This window comes from Xiphophorus hellerii, chromosome 3 (assembly GCF_003331165.1).
Source record: "Xiphophorus hellerii strain 12219 chromosome 3, Xiphophorus_hellerii-4.1, whole genome shotgun sequence".
Lineage (NCBI taxonomy): Eukaryota > Metazoa > Chordata > Actinopteri > Cyprinodontiformes > Poeciliidae > Xiphophorus > Xiphophorus hellerii.
In genome coordinates, this window is record NC_045674.1 from 2,799,775 (window position 1) to 2,819,630 (window position 19,856).

The 19,856-nt window shown below is 38.6% G+C and overlaps 1 protein-coding gene across 14 annotated transcripts in view; it reads right to left on the reverse strand.

Annotated features, from left to right (window-relative positions):
- syngap1b (synaptic Ras GTPase activating protein 1b) overlaps window positions 1-19,856 on the reverse strand; it is a 182,404-nt gene that overhangs the window by 24,910 nt on the left and 137,638 nt on the right. For 11 of the 14 annotated variants that reach the window (XR_004338777.1, XR_004338778.1, XM_032559177.1 and 8 more), the window contains 14 exons: window positions 17,064-17,217; window positions 16,715-16,813; window positions 11,143-11,382; window positions 9,827-10,162; window positions 9,602-9,746; window positions 7,711-7,855; window positions 7,334-7,570; window positions 6,238-6,439; window positions 5,121-5,323; window positions 4,353-4,551; window positions 3,383-3,973; window positions 2,171-2,602; window positions 1,286-1,459; window positions 393-604 (listed from right to left, as the gene is read on the reverse strand). Coding sequence is in view for 12 of the 14 variants with exons in the window: in XM_032559177.1 (XP_032415068.1) it covers window positions 393-604; window positions 1,286-1,459; window positions 2,171-2,602; window positions 3,383-3,973; window positions 4,353-4,551; window positions 5,121-5,323; window positions 6,238-6,439; window positions 7,334-7,570; window positions 7,711-7,855; window positions 9,602-9,746; window positions 9,827-10,162; window positions 11,143-11,382; window positions 16,715-16,813; window positions 17,064-17,217 (3,369 nt within the window). In the remaining 2 variants the exon portion in view is untranslated. Of the gene's footprint in view, window positions 1-392; window positions 605-1,285; window positions 1,460-2,170; window positions 2,603-3,382; window positions 3,974-4,352; window positions 4,552-5,120; window positions 5,324-6,237; window positions 6,440-7,333; window positions 7,571-7,710; window positions 7,856-9,601; window positions 9,747-9,826; window positions 10,163-11,142; window positions 11,383-16,714; window positions 16,814-17,063; window positions 17,218-19,618; window positions 19,827-19,856 lie in introns of those variants that run through there. The other 3 variants (XM_032559176.1, XM_032559170.1, XM_032559166.1) reach the window with 3 other exon arrangements.

Here is a 19,856-nt window from a genome sequence, read left to right on the forward strand (position 1 = left end):
ACGTAAAGTTCCCTGCCTAACAGGATGGAATAAATCTGAAAGGTTTCCCACACTGCACTACACAGAGCAAGATATCTGGTAAAAAGAAAGAGTAATTTGTTCTTTAGGAAATAAATTTGAATATTCTCTGTTAGTACTTTTCCAGGTTTATGATTTAACTTGTCAGTTATGTTGTATGGTGGAAGCCCTCTACGTTTACACACTTCTCAGATTAGAATAATTTTAATTATGTTTAGCAATCTGGCATTTAGAGAATTTGCCACTTTTACCACATGTCAGGGGAAAAATTAGATCTTCTTCCATTAAATGCTCCCCATTAAAATGTTTGTTCTGCCTATGAAAGACCACAGAGCCGTCTTTTGCCCTCCATCCCAAAAACAGCCTCCAGTTACCTGTTAATTATTCCTTTAATTTGGGAGTCTTTCTCCACTTGCTGTTGTCGTAGTCTCCTCTCGCTGTCCTCAAGACGGTTTTGGTACTGTAGGAGGATCTTATTGGTCTGCTGCTCCTGCACTAGGAGCCTCCTCTCGTACTCCTCCAGCTTTCTGTGAGACATCACTAGACGCTCCTTCAAAGAGTTGATTTCCTCCTCGTACTCTTTGACCTAAGGCAGCGACAGGAAACAGCTTAGTTTGACATGTTTGGAGGTTAACAGGGCTCAAATGTGCAAGTAAATGCAAACACATTGTGTAGTTTTGAACCACCTTAAATTTCTTTGCAGTTTGTTTCTTGTATGCAGTCAGACTAAACCAAACCAGAGTGGAAAAGTAATAAAAGCTGAAATAAAATCTTGCTTTTCGGAACCAACATATAAAATAAGGTGACAAGAGTCAAGACTTTGTAGAAATACAGTTTATGGAATGTAAAAATATAGTGGTGGGATTTGATTAATAACTTAAATTGAGTTCTATATAATTAATTCATCACAATTCATTGAAACTGTATATCAACAAAATAAGATATGTTTTCAAATCATGAACACTGTTTTCTGTTAAATTAATCATATGACCTCTACAACAAAGATATTTATGATTTCTAATGTGTTTTTTAGGTTATTAAAACATCAGATTCATGCAAAGTGTTATTATACCCATTCAGCTTCTATGAAAAATCCTTCTTTAGTAATACATGAGGATCTATGGCCACATGTTATTCTTAATTCTGAATTAAATTAGTCTACAACATCTATAACTTAAGCTCAATTGTGTTTATATTGTGTCTCTTGACTGTTGATATTATCTGAATTTAGTTCAGGAAAAGAACCACTGGTGTTAAAATGACCTACCCTGTCCATGCGCGACTCATCCATGCTTTTTGAATACTCCTTGAGCTTGAAATCCTCTCGGTCAATTCGTGAACTTTCGATGTCGGCCGACAGGTGAGGCATGTTGGAGACCCAGGCCACTGTTCGCTCGTTCGCTGGGGTCGGGGGATTGAGGGTGGTAGGTGACTGAGAGCCCTGGGAAGACAGAAGAAAGGCTTACTATGGGACAAGAAGGCACAGAAAGGCTATTCACATGTATCTCTGCGAAAAAACACAAGTATTTTTATCTAGGCTCTAGTGCAAATACTTTACAACACTTGAAATAAGACAAAACTTGCAACTAACTTTTCAGCAAGATAGGAGCTTGTATTAAGTCAACAATTCCTTAATATTGATAAAAAGTATGAGTTCTACTGGCAGACTGTTTCACTTGTAACATGGGAAAAATGTCTTGCTATAAGTGAAATAATTGACGAGTGAAGCTAATAATTTTTCATCTATATTAAGGAATTATTAGGCTGAGGTTTTCACATTGTTGTTAGAAGTATTTTTTTAGCTCCTATATCTTGCTGAAAAGTTACTTGTAAGTTTTGTGTTATTTCAAGTGTACTAAGATATTTGCACTATAAAACAGACCAAAAATAAATAGTAAGATTTGTGTTTTTGCAGTGAACACTGAAGGAATTCAAAATACTTTACAGAACTCAAGCAAAATACAAAAAAAAAACCTACTAAATTCAGAATAAGCTCTGAAGTGGTTGTAAATTATTTTCATAACCACTAGGAAATTATTCAAAGTGTCTAAAGTTATTATACATAAACCATGCACAGCCGTCCTCCAAAGAAAGCTGTAAGAAGACATGATGACCCGGAGAAGATGAGACATAGAAAGTGTGCAGGTGTTACCTGTTTACTCATGGTGGGTTTTAAAAGGTGCTGTTGAGACTGCTGTGGTGACTGCTGAGTGCTCTGACTGGTCGTCCCTTGTGGACTCCCGCTTTCCCTGACAGAGCTCTGCTGGTGGGGAAGACCCGGGGCAGTGTTGTCTTTGACCGATAGCTGCCGGGGCCCGTGCTGCCTGCCGCCGTAGCCGGACTCTGGAGACTGGAGGAGGTTCCCGCTCTGCGGACGGCTTTTACCAGAGGCGGCGGGCGCGGCCGCCGCACTGACGGATAGCTGGTGGGAAGTCTGGGACTTGACGCGCTGGCTGGGAGGCGGAGCAACAGAGCTCTGCCGCATAGGTTGAACGGTGGAGGGAGGAGTGGTGGCCAGGGAGGAGTGGGACGTTCCAGTCTGGGAGGCCATTCCCATCATTTCATGTTGCTGTTGGAGGTTATCCTTGGAAAGAAAACAAGTGCACCGGAAATTATTTTTATATTTTTATAGCCTACTTGAATTTACACTGCAAAAACACAAATTGTTGCCAAGTATTTTTATTCTAGTTTATAGTTCAAGAATTTTAGTAGACTTGAAATAAGGCAAAACTGACTTACATGCAACCTTGCGGCAAGAAATATGAACTTGTTTCAAGTAAATAATTCCTTAATGTTGATGAAAAAGTACTTGTTGCATTGGCAGATTATTTCTTTCATGTAATAAGTGAAATAATCTGAAAATGCAACAAGTACGTTTTCATCAATATTTAGGAATTTTTGACATAAAAAAGTTCATATTTCGTGCTGAAAAGTTGCATGTAAGTTATTTTAGTCCTATTTCAAATGTACTAAGATACTTGCAGTAGAAACCAGAATAAAAATACTTGACAATAATTTGTGTTTTTACACTGAACGACTCAAATTTAACTGAGCACTGCATGAAAAAGTCAAGGCAACACTCCAGGTATGTTTTTGATGAGGGAATAACATTACAACATGATGTAAAGATCAAAAAAGTTAATTTCTTATAATACTGCCCCTTTAATGTATAATTTCTAAGATAATATAATTTAAGCTTAAGTAGTTAAATGAAAAATCTACACAATGTGATCATTTTTTGTCAGATTAATCGATTGCCAAAAATATTTAACAGAATTACTAAAATAATTGTTAGCAGCAGCCTTGGTAGCACTATTACACAATGTCACCAGACGTCTAAAAATACTGATTTAAGGACATTTACCTGCATATGCATGGAGATTTGCCTGCGTCCGTAGTCAGCCCTGCTGTAGTCGTCACTGTAGCTGTGCGAGTGGATTATGCTGGGCTGGCCCAGGTGACCATCCCGGGTCCTGAGCGTGGACAGATCCTCACTGCGAGAGAACCCCCCATGGGCGAACTGTGGGATGTAGGCCTGGTGAGAGGGCTCGGGGTCAGGGGCCAGGAGCAGGGGCGCTGGGGGCTGAGCTCGGCTGTGCTGGTGATGGAGCTGTTGTTGTGGCCCGTCAGCCGTCGCCAGATGAAAGAGAGGATTCTGGAAGGAAAGCGGGTAGCGCATGGCGGCGGCCTGGTGTTGCTGCTGCTGGGATAGCGAGTCGGTGGTGGTGCCCATCTGGCTCAGCTGGCTCAGCCGGAGGCCGCCTGACATGCTGGAGCCGCCGGAGCCAGCTGACAACCTCCCACCGGCCCGCAGCTGGCTGCTCAGGCCCGACCCCAGGCCGCCACCGCCTCCGCTGCTCAGCCCACCGAAGCTGCCCATACCGGCGATGGAGGCCTGGGAGGAGTTGAGCATGTCCACCGACTGCAGGTTAGACACGCTGTTCATTCGGGAATCCTGGAGGTCCATCATAGATACGCTTTTATTTACACTGACAACCTAAATAGTAAGGGATATGAGAGGCTAATGCGCCCCCTGATAATAAATGTTAGGTGGGCACGGATGATATGGGTGAGGGTGGTGCGGGTGTTTTTACCACAAGGTCTGTCAGGGAATCGGAATGCCTGAAAGTATTTCCCAGGAAATACCGCTAGGATGAGTTGCATGGTGAATCAGTGGGAAAAAAGCAAATGTCATGATAAACTAGAGCCTCAGTAACACGATGGCAGACTCTGTCAAGTATGACTAACATGCATGTCATACTAACCTCACTAACCAGAGAGAGAAACTAGCGGATGGGATGATGATTCCCCTGGTTCAGCGTGACCGGACTCACCTTAGCGTCTGGTTCCGTGATGTCCGAGCTGCTCGTGCAGTACGCCGGGCTGGAGCGGGCCAGGGGGGGCCGCGAAACGTAGAACATGTCTTTGGAGGCTCGATGAGGGTGATCGCGGTCCTGAAAGCTCAGCTGGGCACGGGATGGCATGACCACTCCGGTGGAAGTAGGGGAAGGCAAACGAGTGATGTCTATGGAGCTGGACAACAAGAGGGAGTAAAGCCAAATTTGTATTTAATAGTGTGCAGGAAATATTCATTCAACACCTGGAAAAAAATATGGAATCAGTTTAGTGTCACCAAATGAACTTTAGACTGATGGAGAAAATGGCCACTTCCTGTAGAGTTACTGGTTCTGATCTGTCCTGAACATTTATCTGATAAAGAAAAAAGCAGCCAAGGTCCAATTTACTGCAAAATCTTTCCATAAAAGCATAGAACCTGTAAAAATAAGCAACATAATGTAACATCAAATCATAAACATTATGCTCCTTTATAGACTGTTTGAGGATCATTGAAATTACTTATCCTCCTGAAAGTGACTGAAACAACTAGAACATTTTAAAGCATAGTTTCTCTTTTTTCTTATATTTTGCTTGCATTGTTGTTTTTGTATTTCCTCCTAATTTATGTAAAGCACTTTAAACTCCCTTGTTGCTGAAAAAGTGCTATATAAATAAAACGTCTTCTACTTCTAAAGCTGACCAAAGTTTTGATTTCCTCGAGTCTTCATAAATAATGATGGACAGTCCTGCATTAATGTTCCTACCTGTTTAAATCCCTCATCATGAGATTCTGGAACTCTGACGAGATTCCTCGGTTAAAGCTTGGTCGAGACAGCAGCCTGTCCGACTGTCTGTCCTGCACCCGGTCCGTCTGGTGGCTCGGCTGCCTCTGGAGGTGAGGGTTACGCAACGCCATGCTGATGTCATTCAAGAGGCGGGGCAAAGGGCCCAGCTTGATGATGGCATCCTGTGAAATAAAACTTCAGAAAGTCAAAGAAGCTTTTCTAAAAAGCTGTGGCTTATTAATTTCTAAAATAAATCAACCAAGTCATATGGAGAAACAAACATTTTCTTTGTACTTTTATGTTGTAGTGTTGAAAAAATACAAAAAATGAAACAAACCACCTCAAGTTGAAAGTAATGATGTGGGACAGAAATCCACTTATCCACGTTTTGAGGCTAAAGTTAGGGGTGGTTGTGTTGTTAGCACAAGGCAAAAATGGGAAGTTTATCAAGTAAATATTGGTATCGCCAAAACCAATATTTAAATAATCTGGTGATTCAGTTTCAGCTTGTTTATTATGGTTTTGGTAAGATACAGGACAAAGACATTAGGCAAATAAAAGTCTTTTTATTAACTAACCACACAAAAAACAATGTAGGAATAACATAATTCCCTAATTAACTTCTACTGCAAACAATTGTTTATTAAAAAGAGTGAGTCTGGGCGTGCCGTGGTGGCGTAGGGGATAGCGCGACCCATGTTTGGAGGTCTTCAGTCCTCATCGCGGGTTTGACTCCTGGACCCGGCGACATTTGCCGCATGTCTTCCCTCCTCTCCTTCCCCCTTTCCTGTGAGTCAGTCTGTGTCGTCTGCATATAAACTAAATAGGATTCATATTTTTCCTTGAATAGTTAATATTCAATCACATATGTCAGGTCTGAGGTATTTAATTTTGCATAAATGTATATTTTTGTGTTCCAGTAAGACTTTTTTAGCTGCCTGAATAGATTATAAAAAAACTCCAGATTGTATTTGAAAGACAGCAGACGCTTTGAGCGCAAATACTACAAAGGAATACAACCCTGCTCTGAAAATGTAAGAGCTTGTTGTTTGAGATATTAAGCGTTTAACTTCCGTTTACATTGGTAAAGTTTCACCTTGCTGAGCTGAGCCATAACCTCCCACAGGAGGCTGTGCAGGATAGACAGCTCCCTGCCCAGATCGATGTATCCCTCAAAGCCGCCTGCGTTGCTGACGCTGTCCAGGTTGGAGATCTCGTACAGGAACTGCTGCATGGAGCCCCACTCCATCTCTAAAAACTCATTCATGAAACACATGTACTCCTCCTTATTGCCAAACCTGCAGGAGGCGCAGAAACAGAAACCAGAGAAGAAGGAGGAGTGAAATCAGATTTAATGAATAAATGATGTAAAACGGGATTTTAGGTTCTTTTTCTTTGTGTCATAATTTCTTGAATGTAATCTTCTGAATTCTTCTGTATTGTGGTACTGAAATTTCACATGAGAATTCAAGTATGGGTTTATACTCAATATTAGGTGAAATAATTTAACTTAATTAAAAGTGGGCTAACTTACCACAGCAAATAATAATTATACAAAATAAATTTAGTTTGTTCAATTCTAAGTCAGGACTCACCTTGCTTTAGCATGTCGCAGTAAGCAGTTAATCGCATGATAAATTAAAATGAGCTCAATAATTTCCATTCTGATGATTAATATTATTTGAAGGGCAATTTTGTTTACAAAGAGATTTTGTAGTTATAACCATAAGTTATATTCTTAATCCATTTTTTTATGGCTTTGCTTGTGTGTGGTTTTTATTTCCATTTTATTTAATGGTTTTGGTTGTTGTGTTTTATTTTGGATAATTAAAATTTCTTCCAGTTGCGGTGTGTTCTTTGATTAAAAGTTTATTGGTCTTTGAGAGGCTGAACTTCGATTAATACATCATTATCAATTTATTACGTGAAAATGTTCTCCAAAATGACAATGTTAATGTTTATCGCAATAATTACTGGGACAATTTATTGTAGCAAAATGTGTTATTGTGACAAGCCTAGTCCGAACTCAGGGTTGTTTTTTCCAAGGCCAAACATCAGCTATAAAAATATAATTTCCTAATTATTCATTATAAGTGTATAGGTGTGTATCTATTACATATAAGATCATATCTATGATAAGATTTAGGTAGTTACAAGTTCACGTTTTCTCTAAAAAATGAAGTAGTACTGACTTGGAGAAGTTTGCGAGGTTTTGCACTACTTTAGCGATAAGAGTGAGCGTGCGTGACGTCTGCTCGTCGGGATACTCCTGGGTGAGATTGAAAAGTGACGGGGACATGATGGCGGGACAGAGGAAGCGCAGGAAGAGCGATCCGCTGATGAGGCGGTCAGCGATGTCTTCCCGACCCCTCTCGGCACAACGCACTCTCCAGGACGCAAAAACCTCCTTTAGCTCTCGGGGGAAAACACTGTGAGGACAAAACATGCATCTCAGTATCAAACAGCAACATCATGGCTGCTTCTTCGGCTCGCTAGGAGAAAGTAAATCTGCAGGCCCATCAACCTTTTTAAATAACTTTGTTTATTTCTGCAGTAATTAGGAGCTTACCAATGGGAATTAACGATTTTGCAGAGAGCCAGTTCGCAGCACATTCGAAGATTGGCTTGGTGGTCTGGTAACACAGAGGGTGGTATTCTCATAGGGTCCACTTCGCAATTTTCCTCTGACTCATACAAGGCCCTTATGAACTCCCCTGCAGATGACATTTAATTTGTAACAAGTCCAGAGTTATTATTTTAAATAACAGCATCAACCAATGCTCAAGTGTTACAGAAAATAAATCAGAAATCAAACATTTCTGCAACCCAACCCTTTGCAAAACGTAAAATGCTTGTTTTTCTTTTCTGTTTCAAGAAGTATTGATCAACTATTTTAACTTTAATGCTGAATAGTAAATACTCTTTAATGCTGAAAATAAAAGCACCACCTACCAGCTAAGAACTGTAAAAATGTTAGTGTCAAGGTTATGCTTGACACTAAACAGACACAGTGCACCATTAGGCACAAAGTGAAACTGATTTAGGTCTTACATATGAGTTTGGCTAACATGTGTATTAAGCTTTATATTAAACATGTAGATGTAAATTTGTTTTTTTACTCAATGGGCAACTCAATGTTCCCCGAGCGCTTCAGCTGTTCCTGGTTTATTACCCGTTGGGTTGAGCGTGTGTGGTTTTCCAGTTTATCCATGGGTTAAATGCCGAGGTCACAGCTCTTTGCATAAACCACGCTTGGGGAAAATCTACTTATTATGTATCACATGATTCAACTGAGGCAGAAATGATGCCCTCCCATGAATCAGATTTACTCATCAAATCAGTTTATGCTCCTGATGTTTGGGAGAGATGAACAGATTTAGGGTTTAGCAGGAGAATTGTGCTCATGATGCCAGAGCTTTCTCTAAACAGCTTAACTTTAAAAATTAGAAAACGATCACAGAATAATTCAGAAAGACAGAAGACACAAAATGGTTGTTCAGAGCTTTGTTGTTGTCAGGATGATCTGGCATCAAAAACAACAAGACTTGGATTTTCCACCTCTGTTCTTTTAGATTTATTTGCTCTTCTTCTGTTGTTTCATTAGTCATTTCCCATGATTCTGAAAAATTTAGGCTGTGTTCACACAGCAAGCAAATGTGACCCAAATCTGCGTTTTTGTTTTTTTTGCCTATGTCCGACTTTTTTACGGCACTCTGGATGACAAAATACTACTTCTGTGAATGCGGGTTGCTTTGGGGATGTAAACCGTTCACTCAAAAGTCTAATTAGTAATACAAAAGACCATGCAAAAAATAAATAAAAAATTCAGATTTCAACAAAAAATTTGGAAGACCTGCTTTGTGAACATAGCTTACCTTTTTCCATCTTCTCATACCTGCTTCATGTTATCAAACAACATCAAATGTGTTAGACAAATAGTGAAGGTTTCTGGTTATCAGAACTAAAAAGGAGAAACTTCTCAAAAATCTTCCTCACATTTTTTACTTTATTTTGAAATTTTGAATATATGAATAATTCCTTCATATATTTAGGAATTATTTTTTACTTTTGCTGATTAAATTTATTGTTTTTCTTATTACTGAATGTTTCCTCTTTACATAAAGAAAGTTATTGTTCATCAAGACTAATAAAATTTTTTTATCTTAGGTAGGTAGGTAAAAAGTAAGTTTTGTTTGCAATGTCCAAAATATGAATAAAATTTGTATAATCCTGAATATGACTTGAAAGACAGAAAAAAAGTCATTTTATACTATTATGTTCAGACTAAAAATGATTCATTTCCCCTCAGTAGTGCTGACAGATATTTCCTATGGTTTTTATTTTTATGGCTATAAAAATTAAGCCAAGAAACAAGTTTTAGCTGATCTGAGCAAAGAGTATTGAAAGATTATTTTTCAGTTATGATTTGGAAAATGAAAGATACGGCTGGGTCGACTCACCGATGGCATCCTTGAGGTACTTATGTCCGATCAGTTTGAGGTACTCTTCTATGGCTTTGGTGGCCAGAGTGTTCTCTCTGAATATAAGGTGTTCTCGGTCGATAAATCTGTCTACCTCACACATGGCCATGTCAGACAGGAAGTCCTGCAGACACAAGAGGACTGCAGTCAACCGTTGCTCCTCAATCTGATTCTGAGCTTTCTGCAAACAGCGGTGGCCCTTACCTTCGCCTTCCCCGTGCTTTGCAGGATATGCACCAAAGCACAGGCCACTTCCTCTTTACTCTTCACGCTCAGCACGGGCTCCAGCACGGCGCACAGGGTGCGGTAGTTGTTGGTGACGTACTCGGCGAACTCTTTGTACAGCTCCATGGGCAGGATGTTCATGGTTTGGAAGCGGGATTTGAGGCGAAGCGACGCGTTGATAATTTTCCCTCCTCCGACGCCGGCTCCCTTTGTGAGAACGCTCGGCTGGATGACTGGGTACCATTGCTCCACAAACTGCCGCCCGGTGATGCTCGAGATGGGGATGCTGACCAATCCTAAGTATGTGCTCTTTTCCTTCAAGATACACAGAAAAGATACTCATAAGCATGTAAACTGTATTCGTAGAGATGAAGGGAAAAAATAAACACCAAACTGGAAAAGAATTGTGATTGTAACTTATGGTTATAACTACAAAATCTCTCAGGATGTTTGCAAACTCCCAAAACTGACTGGGATTTTTACTTTTGCATTTTGCTGTCTAGTGTATAAAAGTAGTTCTGTTTGTGATGCAGTTTGTGAAGTTACACAGTAAATAAATAACAGCAATAATTTGGGTTATTTAGCCCAATTTATATTAATTTATAAATATTTAGTTCACAAATTAAACACTTAGCATCAAACTAAGTATTAAACATTGGAAGTAAATACATAATATTTAGTTTCCAAATAAATATTTATATTGAAGCTAAATATTTAGCAACAAATTGGTTAAATCAGTTTGCTGATTTAAACTAAATATTTAGTTTGAAGCCAAATATTTATTTTGCAAGGCGATTATTTAGTTTAGCTTGCTGTCTACATATTTAATCACCAAATATGGATGCCATAATTGCTGACTGATAAATATTTAAAGATAAATATCTAGTTTCAAAATATTTTCAAGACAAATATTTAGCTAGCAAATCAAATATTTAGTTCAGAAACTGAAGATTTGATAAGCAGGCTTAGCTTCAGACTAAATATTTAGTTTGGAACAAATTATTTGCATTGAAGCTAAATATTTAGTTAGCATTTTAGTTTAACTGAACATTTGCTTTGAATTTAAATATTTAGCTTGCTAACTTTATTTAGAGCTTGCAAACTAAATATTTAGTTTGGAGAACAATATTTAGTGTAAAGTTAAACATCTAACTAAATATTTAATGTGTATTTAAATTATTATTAACTTTATTAAAGAGACATAAATCCATTATAATTTTTTTTTTGTAAAATTAGTAAAAATATTTAGTTTGCAAACTAAATTCTCCTCCACCCTGCTAGGATTGGTCGGTCACCTTCCGTCTCTTCTTGTCCGTCTCTTTGTACAGATGAAGGCGAAGGTTGCGGACGGCCGGCAGGTTGTTGAACTCAAAGTGCTCTCCCCAGAAGACGGTGTCGGTGCGGGGCTTGCTGGTGGTGCGGGCGTACAGCATGTCGTCCAGGCACAGCTCGCAGTAGTAGCGCTTCTTAGCCGGGAGCTCGCGGGCTTCAATTATCCACAGTTTCAGCACATTGTCCACCCTCCGGCTATTGTCCTGCATGAAGATGAAACCAGCTCAAACGCAGTTTACATCACTTAATAATAGGCTTTAAAAAAATCTTTGCAGTTCTGTCGATACAATGTCGGGAGAAAGATACAAAAATGCAACAAAATACGTCAAGGACAGAGAAGAGGAGACGGAGAGGGTGAATAATGGGCAGCAGCAGGTCATCCTGCAGAGGAGAGACATGACTGATTTGTCTTGAAGTTGAAAAGCAGCTTTAAATTCATCACACAGAGGCATTAAACTGCATGATAGACACACAAAAGACAAATGACGAAAAATAAAAAAATAAAATCCTGCATTTCATCTGTGCAACAAAGACACAAACAATGGTAATTATGCTTCCGTGGTGAGTTCTTATCATGATCACAAAGCGTGTTTTATATTTGACAACTCCTGCTGCAGGAGAGAGGGGCCTGCTGGTTGCTGAATCACTGTCGTTAGCCTCATACTATTCAGCATCTCATTTTAAACCCAACACATGCCACGATCTTCACAACCACCGGGTTTTGTCCTCTTTTATCTCTGGTGTCAAACGAGAGGCATCATTATTTCCAAACCCGTGACTTTGAATGTTTTTGGGCATCTGGTGTCTCACTTTGCCAGAACAGAGAAACCAGTATGGGAGCGGGTTCTCAGCCTTGAAATCGTCACATGGCTTCCGTCTTTCTTTTATATCTCAGATTTGACTACTAAAACATGGCTGCTTAAAAGAAAAAAAGACTTCCAAAGTGAATCAAAGTCAGGTACGCTAAAAAGAATAATGGCAATCCTTCGCTCTGCTGGTACGTCTGGTCTGAGATACACGACTCCTAATGTTCAGGCGTAGGCGGGGAGAGATTTATCTGGGAAAACATCCGTTAGGGATCCTCAGAGTGCCGTGACTCAGCCAGGCCCCCTGCGGCCCGAGCATCTGGACGGAGAACATCCAGCTCGCGTGATGTTTCATCTCAGACAGCTTTAATTTGTCTCCAGTCCCTGGACGCTATCGAAGCCGCATGTCTCACGTGTCTGCTCACTTTTAACAACCGACAGGAGTCAGCACAGGACGATTTCGCACAACTATCAGATCCGCAGGGAAATTATTGCTATTACTTGATGCTGAGAATAGTTAAATTAAAGATGTGAGGATGAAAATATGATCTCACTGCACGGGGAGCACTTCACGTCAGAGCTGCAAAAATATGCAGTTTGTGTTCAGAACAATGATTGAGTATTTTGCTTTGATTTGATGTCATTTTGATCCAGTTTAGCAGCTATTGAGGTGCACACTTTGAAGATTTTAGGATTAGAACTGACACCTCCTGATTAAGGGGGATAAAGTAAGAATCACAATTGTTCTTCAGAGTCTGAAGTCACATTAGAGTATTTAAATTACTGTAACAAGGTCAAACTGAAAGGAAACATCAGGATCCCTTATTCTCAGAAAACAAAAAGACTCAGTAATATCGTTTAATCCACCAAATCAGCTTGCATCAAACTAATTTATTTCTTCAGCAGAAAACACTGTTTTTTCACTATTTTTGTATATTCTACAGAATTATAAAAAAGTTTTACACCACTCCAATTCCATGTAAAAAAAACATTTTGTTTCAAAGACTTTGTTGTAATCTCTTCAAAGTGGTCATGATCAAGTTTTGCTACATTCTTTTCAGGTTTTCTTTGGACTTTGGCTGATTTCTCCCTCACCACATGCAGACAAACAACTGAAAAAAAGTCCTGCCATAAGATGCATAACCCTGCTGTCAGTTTTCAGCCGAGATTTCTCTGGAGGTCACCTTGCTGGAGCTAAAATCTTGTTTCCTCTCTGTTAGACTGTGTTATCTTTGAGGTTTTCACAAATTCAATGCAAGAAATTGAAACAACTTGACTTTTGTGACAGACTGCTGGCAATAAGATGCCTAAAGATTCACATGAACAGATGATGTGTTTAGTTCAAGAAATAATCAATTAATAATTGATTCAGATTAATCAGTTTCTTTCATAAAATGTTAAAAGATTAGATATTTGACTCTGGAGCAGCAGGTGGTTTTATGTTCGTAAATCCTGCTGAGATTCAGAATTAAATTTGCCCCAGCTGGTCCAGCCCGACCACACCTGGTAATAAAAATCCATCCTGAAGAATCAGATCACAGCAACCAGCTCCATATGAAGAGAAACACAGAGCAGCATGTCAGCTGAGCAACAATCAGGACACAACAGGTTTGCTGATGTTTCTGTAACTCAGCTGAGATTCATCTGAGTTTTTAACAAAGCTCAGAATCAAAGCACAAAAATCACATCTTTTAGAAGCACAAAAAACCTCCAAAAACAAACAAAAAACAGCTAATAGTGCACTTCTTGGCTGCATGATGCATAAAACACATACAATTCAATTTAAAATATTACAATGAAAATAAACTATACTACAGAGGAAATCACTCATCCATTCTCTGCCCTGTCATCCTGAGATCAGTAAAATCCTGATTTAAGAGAGAAGTGCATTTTTCCTTTCTATTGGACTCCAACAAAATGTTTTTCACTATTTTTAGCAGAGAAAAATCTTGTCGTCAGAGTTCTGCAAATGGCTGTTTAATCATTTTATGTGAGTGCGTCCAGTCTTCATGACAACCACCTCCTCTAATTACCTGTGGATAGTGCCACTTTCTATTTAATAATTGTTTTGAGCTTTATCTAAGATGTGTCACAGCACCAGGATGTCCAAAGTCACAACTTCATCAATTGCACGTGTTGTGGAAAAAACTATTTTACCAAACACTGTCATATGAAATCACTCAATCAGGTTTATTCATATATTGTGCACAATACAGAGAGCTTGTAGGACAATCAATAATGAAGAAGGCCAAGTGAAAAGCTGTGCCAGGCAGAGACAACTCTTGAGTTTTATACCAAGGATAAGGGATTCAAAACAAGGGGCGAGAAAGTCTGGTTCTGATGCAGCTGTAGAAAACAACTTCCAACCTTGTACATGTAACCCAAATAGTTCTTTTGGTGAGAGTTCACAAGCATTTAATATAACATGATCAGCAGATGTTAACTTGTAGAAATTTTCCACTACACACAGCATTAAGTTCATTTGGCTTTGCTGCGGAATCAGTCAAAAACAAAAACACAGCAGGTGTAATTTCTGTTTCTGCTAAATAAACAGATAGTTTAACTTAATAGTGGAACAGTTGGCAGCACTGATGGCTTGCAGGAAAAAGGTTGTGAGGTTTTTTCACATGGAGTTTGCATGTTCTCAACATTTAGCATGAATTCTCTCCAGATACTTCATCTTCTTTCCACAATCCAAATGGATGCTAAATAATCCAACCTGTAATACAAAACTCACTGAACGTCAGCAGGAAATGTGGCAGTGTAGCTGCTTTCTGCTGGTCAGTGCTAAGCCATGCTAACCTCTGCTGCTCAAATTTTGTATTCAAGTGTGAGCTTTACATTTCCACTCAATCAGCTTGATCTAAGCTAACTGCATCCTCTGCATTTAATGATGCAGCTATTACTCAAAAATAAGACATCCGTAAGCTTCCAGACATAACAACCTACGCCTTCATGGATCATAACCAGTAAGAGTAGCACAACTTCCACTTGCTTTTACGCAAGTAAAAGTAAAATGTAGCTATCCAGGAAATGACTAAAGCAAGAGTAAACATGTATTTGATAAAAGGCTATTCAGCTACTGTAACTAATAAAAACATCTATCATTTAAGATTTTAAAATTACATCATCAGATAGAACACAATATAAAGTTATGTGGAAATTTTGTTATTTTAAGGACCAAAATAAATAACATAATTATAAAACAACTAAATCAGGCAAAATAAAGAAAAAAAATAAAAATAATTTTCTTTCAAATAAAACTTGAATAAAAACTCCAGGTGTATGTCTGTGTCTGGTAATTATTTTCCTTAAAACAAGATGTTCTTCATTCAGTGAAGTTACTCACAGTAGGTAGAGTATCCAGTAATTTTACTATTAAGTAACAGTAAAATTACTTCGTAAGAAAATGACTCCAGTAAAAGTAATAAGCACAACTTAGAAAAATACTCCAAAAAGTTTTTAGTTACCCCCCCCCCCCCCCCAAAAAACAAACAAAACAAAACAAAATTTGCTGTGAGTAAACATGGCTAATTCGGCAGGACAAAAAAGCAACCAAAGTCCAAAGAATATTTTTTACAGACTACTGATTAGGGCCATTAAAAAATATTTAAGTCCAGCTAGAAGGAAATTATGAAGAAAATAGAGACTCAAAACTTGAACATTTCAGTTCATTACATGTTTCAAATCTCCAAGAGCAATCATATATCTATTTGGGAAATATAAAATACTACAAAAAATAACATAATAAGAGTTGAGCTTTTGGATAATGCAAACAACATCCGAGTTTTCAACATCAGTCTGTCATTTCCTCGTTGAACACTAGGCTGGTCTGCTGGGTCAACATTCCTCTGTAACTTGTGTTGAACAAAAGCTTTGCGCTGCAAAAACACAAAACTTTCCAAGTATTTTTGTGCTCTAGTTTTCAGTACAAATATCTTAGTATACTTGAAATAAGACAAAACTAACTAACAGGTAACTTTTCAGCAAGATAGAAGAGCTTGTTTAGGGGCAATAACTCCTTGATATTGATTAAAAAGTAGTAATTAGATTATTTCACAACAAGACAGTTTCCCCAGTGAAATAATCAGCTGACTTAAAACAAGTTCCCAAATCTTGCTGAAAAGTTACTTGTAAGTTAGTTTTGTCTTATTTCAAGTGTACTGAGATATTTGCTAGATCAAAATTACAAATTACTGGTTAATATGTTTGCAGTGCTGTGCAATCAATTTTTTAAATGTTCAAGAAGCTTAAATGCCACACACCCAGGTGAAGATCCCAATCAGGAAAGCTTTCGACTGCGCCGGTTCATTCATGAGGCCCACAGAGCCGTGAGAAACTCCTGGAATCAGTCATGTTGGCTTGTTTTCGCTCCTCTCCTCTCAGCTGCTCGGTATCAGCGAGCATCAGCTTTCACAGACATGCTGAGCTGGTGCACATCGACCTGCTGCGCACAATTTACCCAAATCACATTACCAGATTAGTGGTTTTTCAAAAACAGCAACCGGGACCCTCCGCCCTGAAACATTACCCCCGTGAGGCTTTAACACTTCGCTTGCAGACGCCACTAAATTGCTCGACACAGACACACACAGACATGGGGATGAAGTTCACACAGAGAAATGAAGCGGTGCGCTCTTATTGGAAAACAAACAACAACAGGAGACGGGGAGGAGAGAGAGAGACACACAGACACAGGGATCATCCGCATCCCTTTCTCTCCCCTCACCTTGTTGGGCTTGACAGCTCTCTGCAGGTTCTCGATCCATTTGTCTCTCTCTGCGGCTGAGCGACACGCAAAGCACTTGGTTCCTGACGCCGTTGTCACCTGAGGTTATAGCCAATGGTACCACAGCCATCAGTCACTATGGAGACAGCAACTAAGGCGCCAAAACAATGTCTCAACCTCGATTTTGATCAGTTTCCACTAATAAAAAGTGATGGAGAACTTTACAAAACCAATGCAAATTTTATAACCTTGATCATCAGACTTTTATTTTGTTTTTGTCAGCTTCTGTTTCTCTGCACTAAAAGCGGGAGTGTGCCGTTGCTCGACCATCATGCAGCTCAGCTCTCACCTCAAAACAGTACTCCTGTCCCAGGATGCTGGAGTGGACAGGTTTGATGATGGCGTCCTCGTCCAGTGTGAGGTCCAGCGCCTCGGCAGCGCTGCTGGGAGACAGCAGGGACTCATGGGAGTGGGACTCTTTGAAGCTCTGCATCAAACGGGTCCTGGGAGACAGATAGTCAGTCAGATGTGAAAGCGGAGCGGGAAGAAGGGGAGGAGGTCATTTCATCACGGTTCGGCAATAGGAACCCTTCATGTCAGCATCTATATGTTAATTCTAACATTAAAAACACATTTCATTCTTTTTATCTTACTGCTATTGAATCAAAAACCACGGAACCAGTTGATAGATGGAAACCAGCTCATAATTTTCCAAATAATCCATTAGGACTGGAGGTAGCACATGCAGATATTTCTTTTAAACCAAATACAACATTTACATTTTTCTGCATTTCAAACTCGATGGGATGTGAATGAGGCTGATAATGTAACAACTCTTCAGATTCAAACATACTTTCATGTTATTTTACATTCATATTAAATTCAATTCAGTAACACTTATTAATATTAAAGTTGCAGAAGTTCTCTTTATCTTGAAAATAAAACATATAACAAATAAAATTTTAATTGACTATCATGCAATATAGCATAGGATAAGTGCAGACGAAACTAGAATCATACTTAATTTAAACCCGTTTGAATAATTTATGTATTATAATCTTAAACTGCATTGAGAGATTGAGATAAAAAAACTATAAATACGCCTAACACAATGAATTATTTGCCTTGAGATGACAAGATATAAATAAACTTAATTGACTTGAATTTCTTATTTAGTATCTACACCATCAGAGTTTTTCTTTTTTTTTTTGGAGAGAAATGTAAAAATAATTTAATAATAAACAGGCTTTAACGAATTCTTAATCAGACTTTAAAATGCATTTTTTTAAGAAGAGTTCTTCAGCTGTATCCCATTTCTATTCTAACGTGATAATTTTTTTTAGCCCCGGTTTGGATAAAATCACTTTAAAAGGTTTCCTGAAGTCAAAACTTTGACGTGCAAAGTGTGACGTTTCTCTCCAACCCTGGCAATAAAATGCAACATGGCTGCTTTGTGTTTCAAAAACAATAATAGCTGCAATCTTGAGATTGCAGTTATGATTAAACAGCTTGTAAAACAGCTTGTATAATCAACTTTATCAGAAACATCTTCATAGTTGTTTTGAGTTTATCAGTCTCTCACATTTCTAAAGAAATTTGGTTTGCAAACATTTGTTTCTGCTTAGATCATTTGAGTTCCTTCCACCAGATTTCAATCAGGTTGGGTCTTTTTCAGCCTTTCTATCGTACATTTCCTGTTTGGGATTTCTGTCCTGTTCGGTCTCACATTTAAATTTAGAATATTTTGGTATTCAGAAGATTTCATGATCTTCTCAATGACTGCGGGACGCTGAGATTCTGTGGTTATGCCACCATCCTAAATCCTTATTTCTATCACCATGCCTGACAGCTGGCATCAGGTGTTTGAGCTGATATGCTGTTAGATCTTTTTAAGCATTGTACTGTGAATTATGTCAAAACATCTCTACTTGAACCCAGGACATAATTCCAGAAATTTTGTAGTTCTTTCAGATGCAAGTTCGCAAACTGTAAGTTGTTTTGCCACATTCCTTTTAGAGAGAAGATGGAAACAGACTACACTTCTTCACTTTTTAGTCTTTACCGTTACAATTTTACATGCTAACTGAGCCGTGTGGAGTGTGGATGAAGCTTTTGGTTATTTTGTTGTTAATAAGCTGGGACATTCCTAAGAATCAATGAAAACGTTTTCCACATATGAATAATCATTCTTCTAGTACAACCAAGAACTTCCAATAGTTTGAAAATGACTCTACACACTATTAGGGTTTAGAGCAGCAAAACACCAAAGCTTTTATTGCAGTGCTCACACTAATGATGATCATTTTATTTAATTAGCTATGCCTTGGTGTTGTTTTCCTTCTTAACTCCAATAAAGGATGGACTCATTTCTTTGAAAAACTAATGCATACCAGAAAAATGTAAATCCTCTCTTCATAATTCAAAATAAAACATTGAATCATAATGAAAAAAGAACTCCAGAAGTTATGAAAATGGACTTTTGCCATAAATATTGTGTCACATGACTGTATGAGAACAACTTTTTACCACTCGTAGATTTGCTGCTTTGCTTGCACTGCTGCTTTAAGATAATGCATAGATTATCACCAAAATGGGATTTATGAAGTGAAAATCTGCTTTTCAAGCTCCACCAGGGAGCTGCAGGCTGTGCAGAAAGAAACGAGGTCCAGTGATTAACTTTACTAGCTAAATTCAAAGGAATATCCTGTAGAAAATATAATCTCATGCTGTTACTTTATGTTATGCCATAACTCTCTAGCAAATTTTTCTATTTTTCTTCTACAATTTTTTATGCTCTAGAGAGAATATATATTGAAATGATTTCTAGGAAAGAAAATCAGTCCTCTGACATATTTATGCAAACATTTCGCAGTAACAAACACTCAAACCGCTCATTGTGCTCACCTTTACTATAGTGCACACATGCACACACAGAAGAAGCTGATAGTCATATATCCATTACGACAGATAAATGATGACACGATAAATCTAACCAGAGAGAGAGGAGCGCTGGTCAGGAGCAAGGAAAGCCCCCAGGAGAAGAAAAAAAAACAAGGATAGAGATGAAGAAAACCTAAATCCTCGGCTCTGCGCTCACTTTTCCCACGATTGCCTGTGCCTAAACCCAATCATAACGTTCATC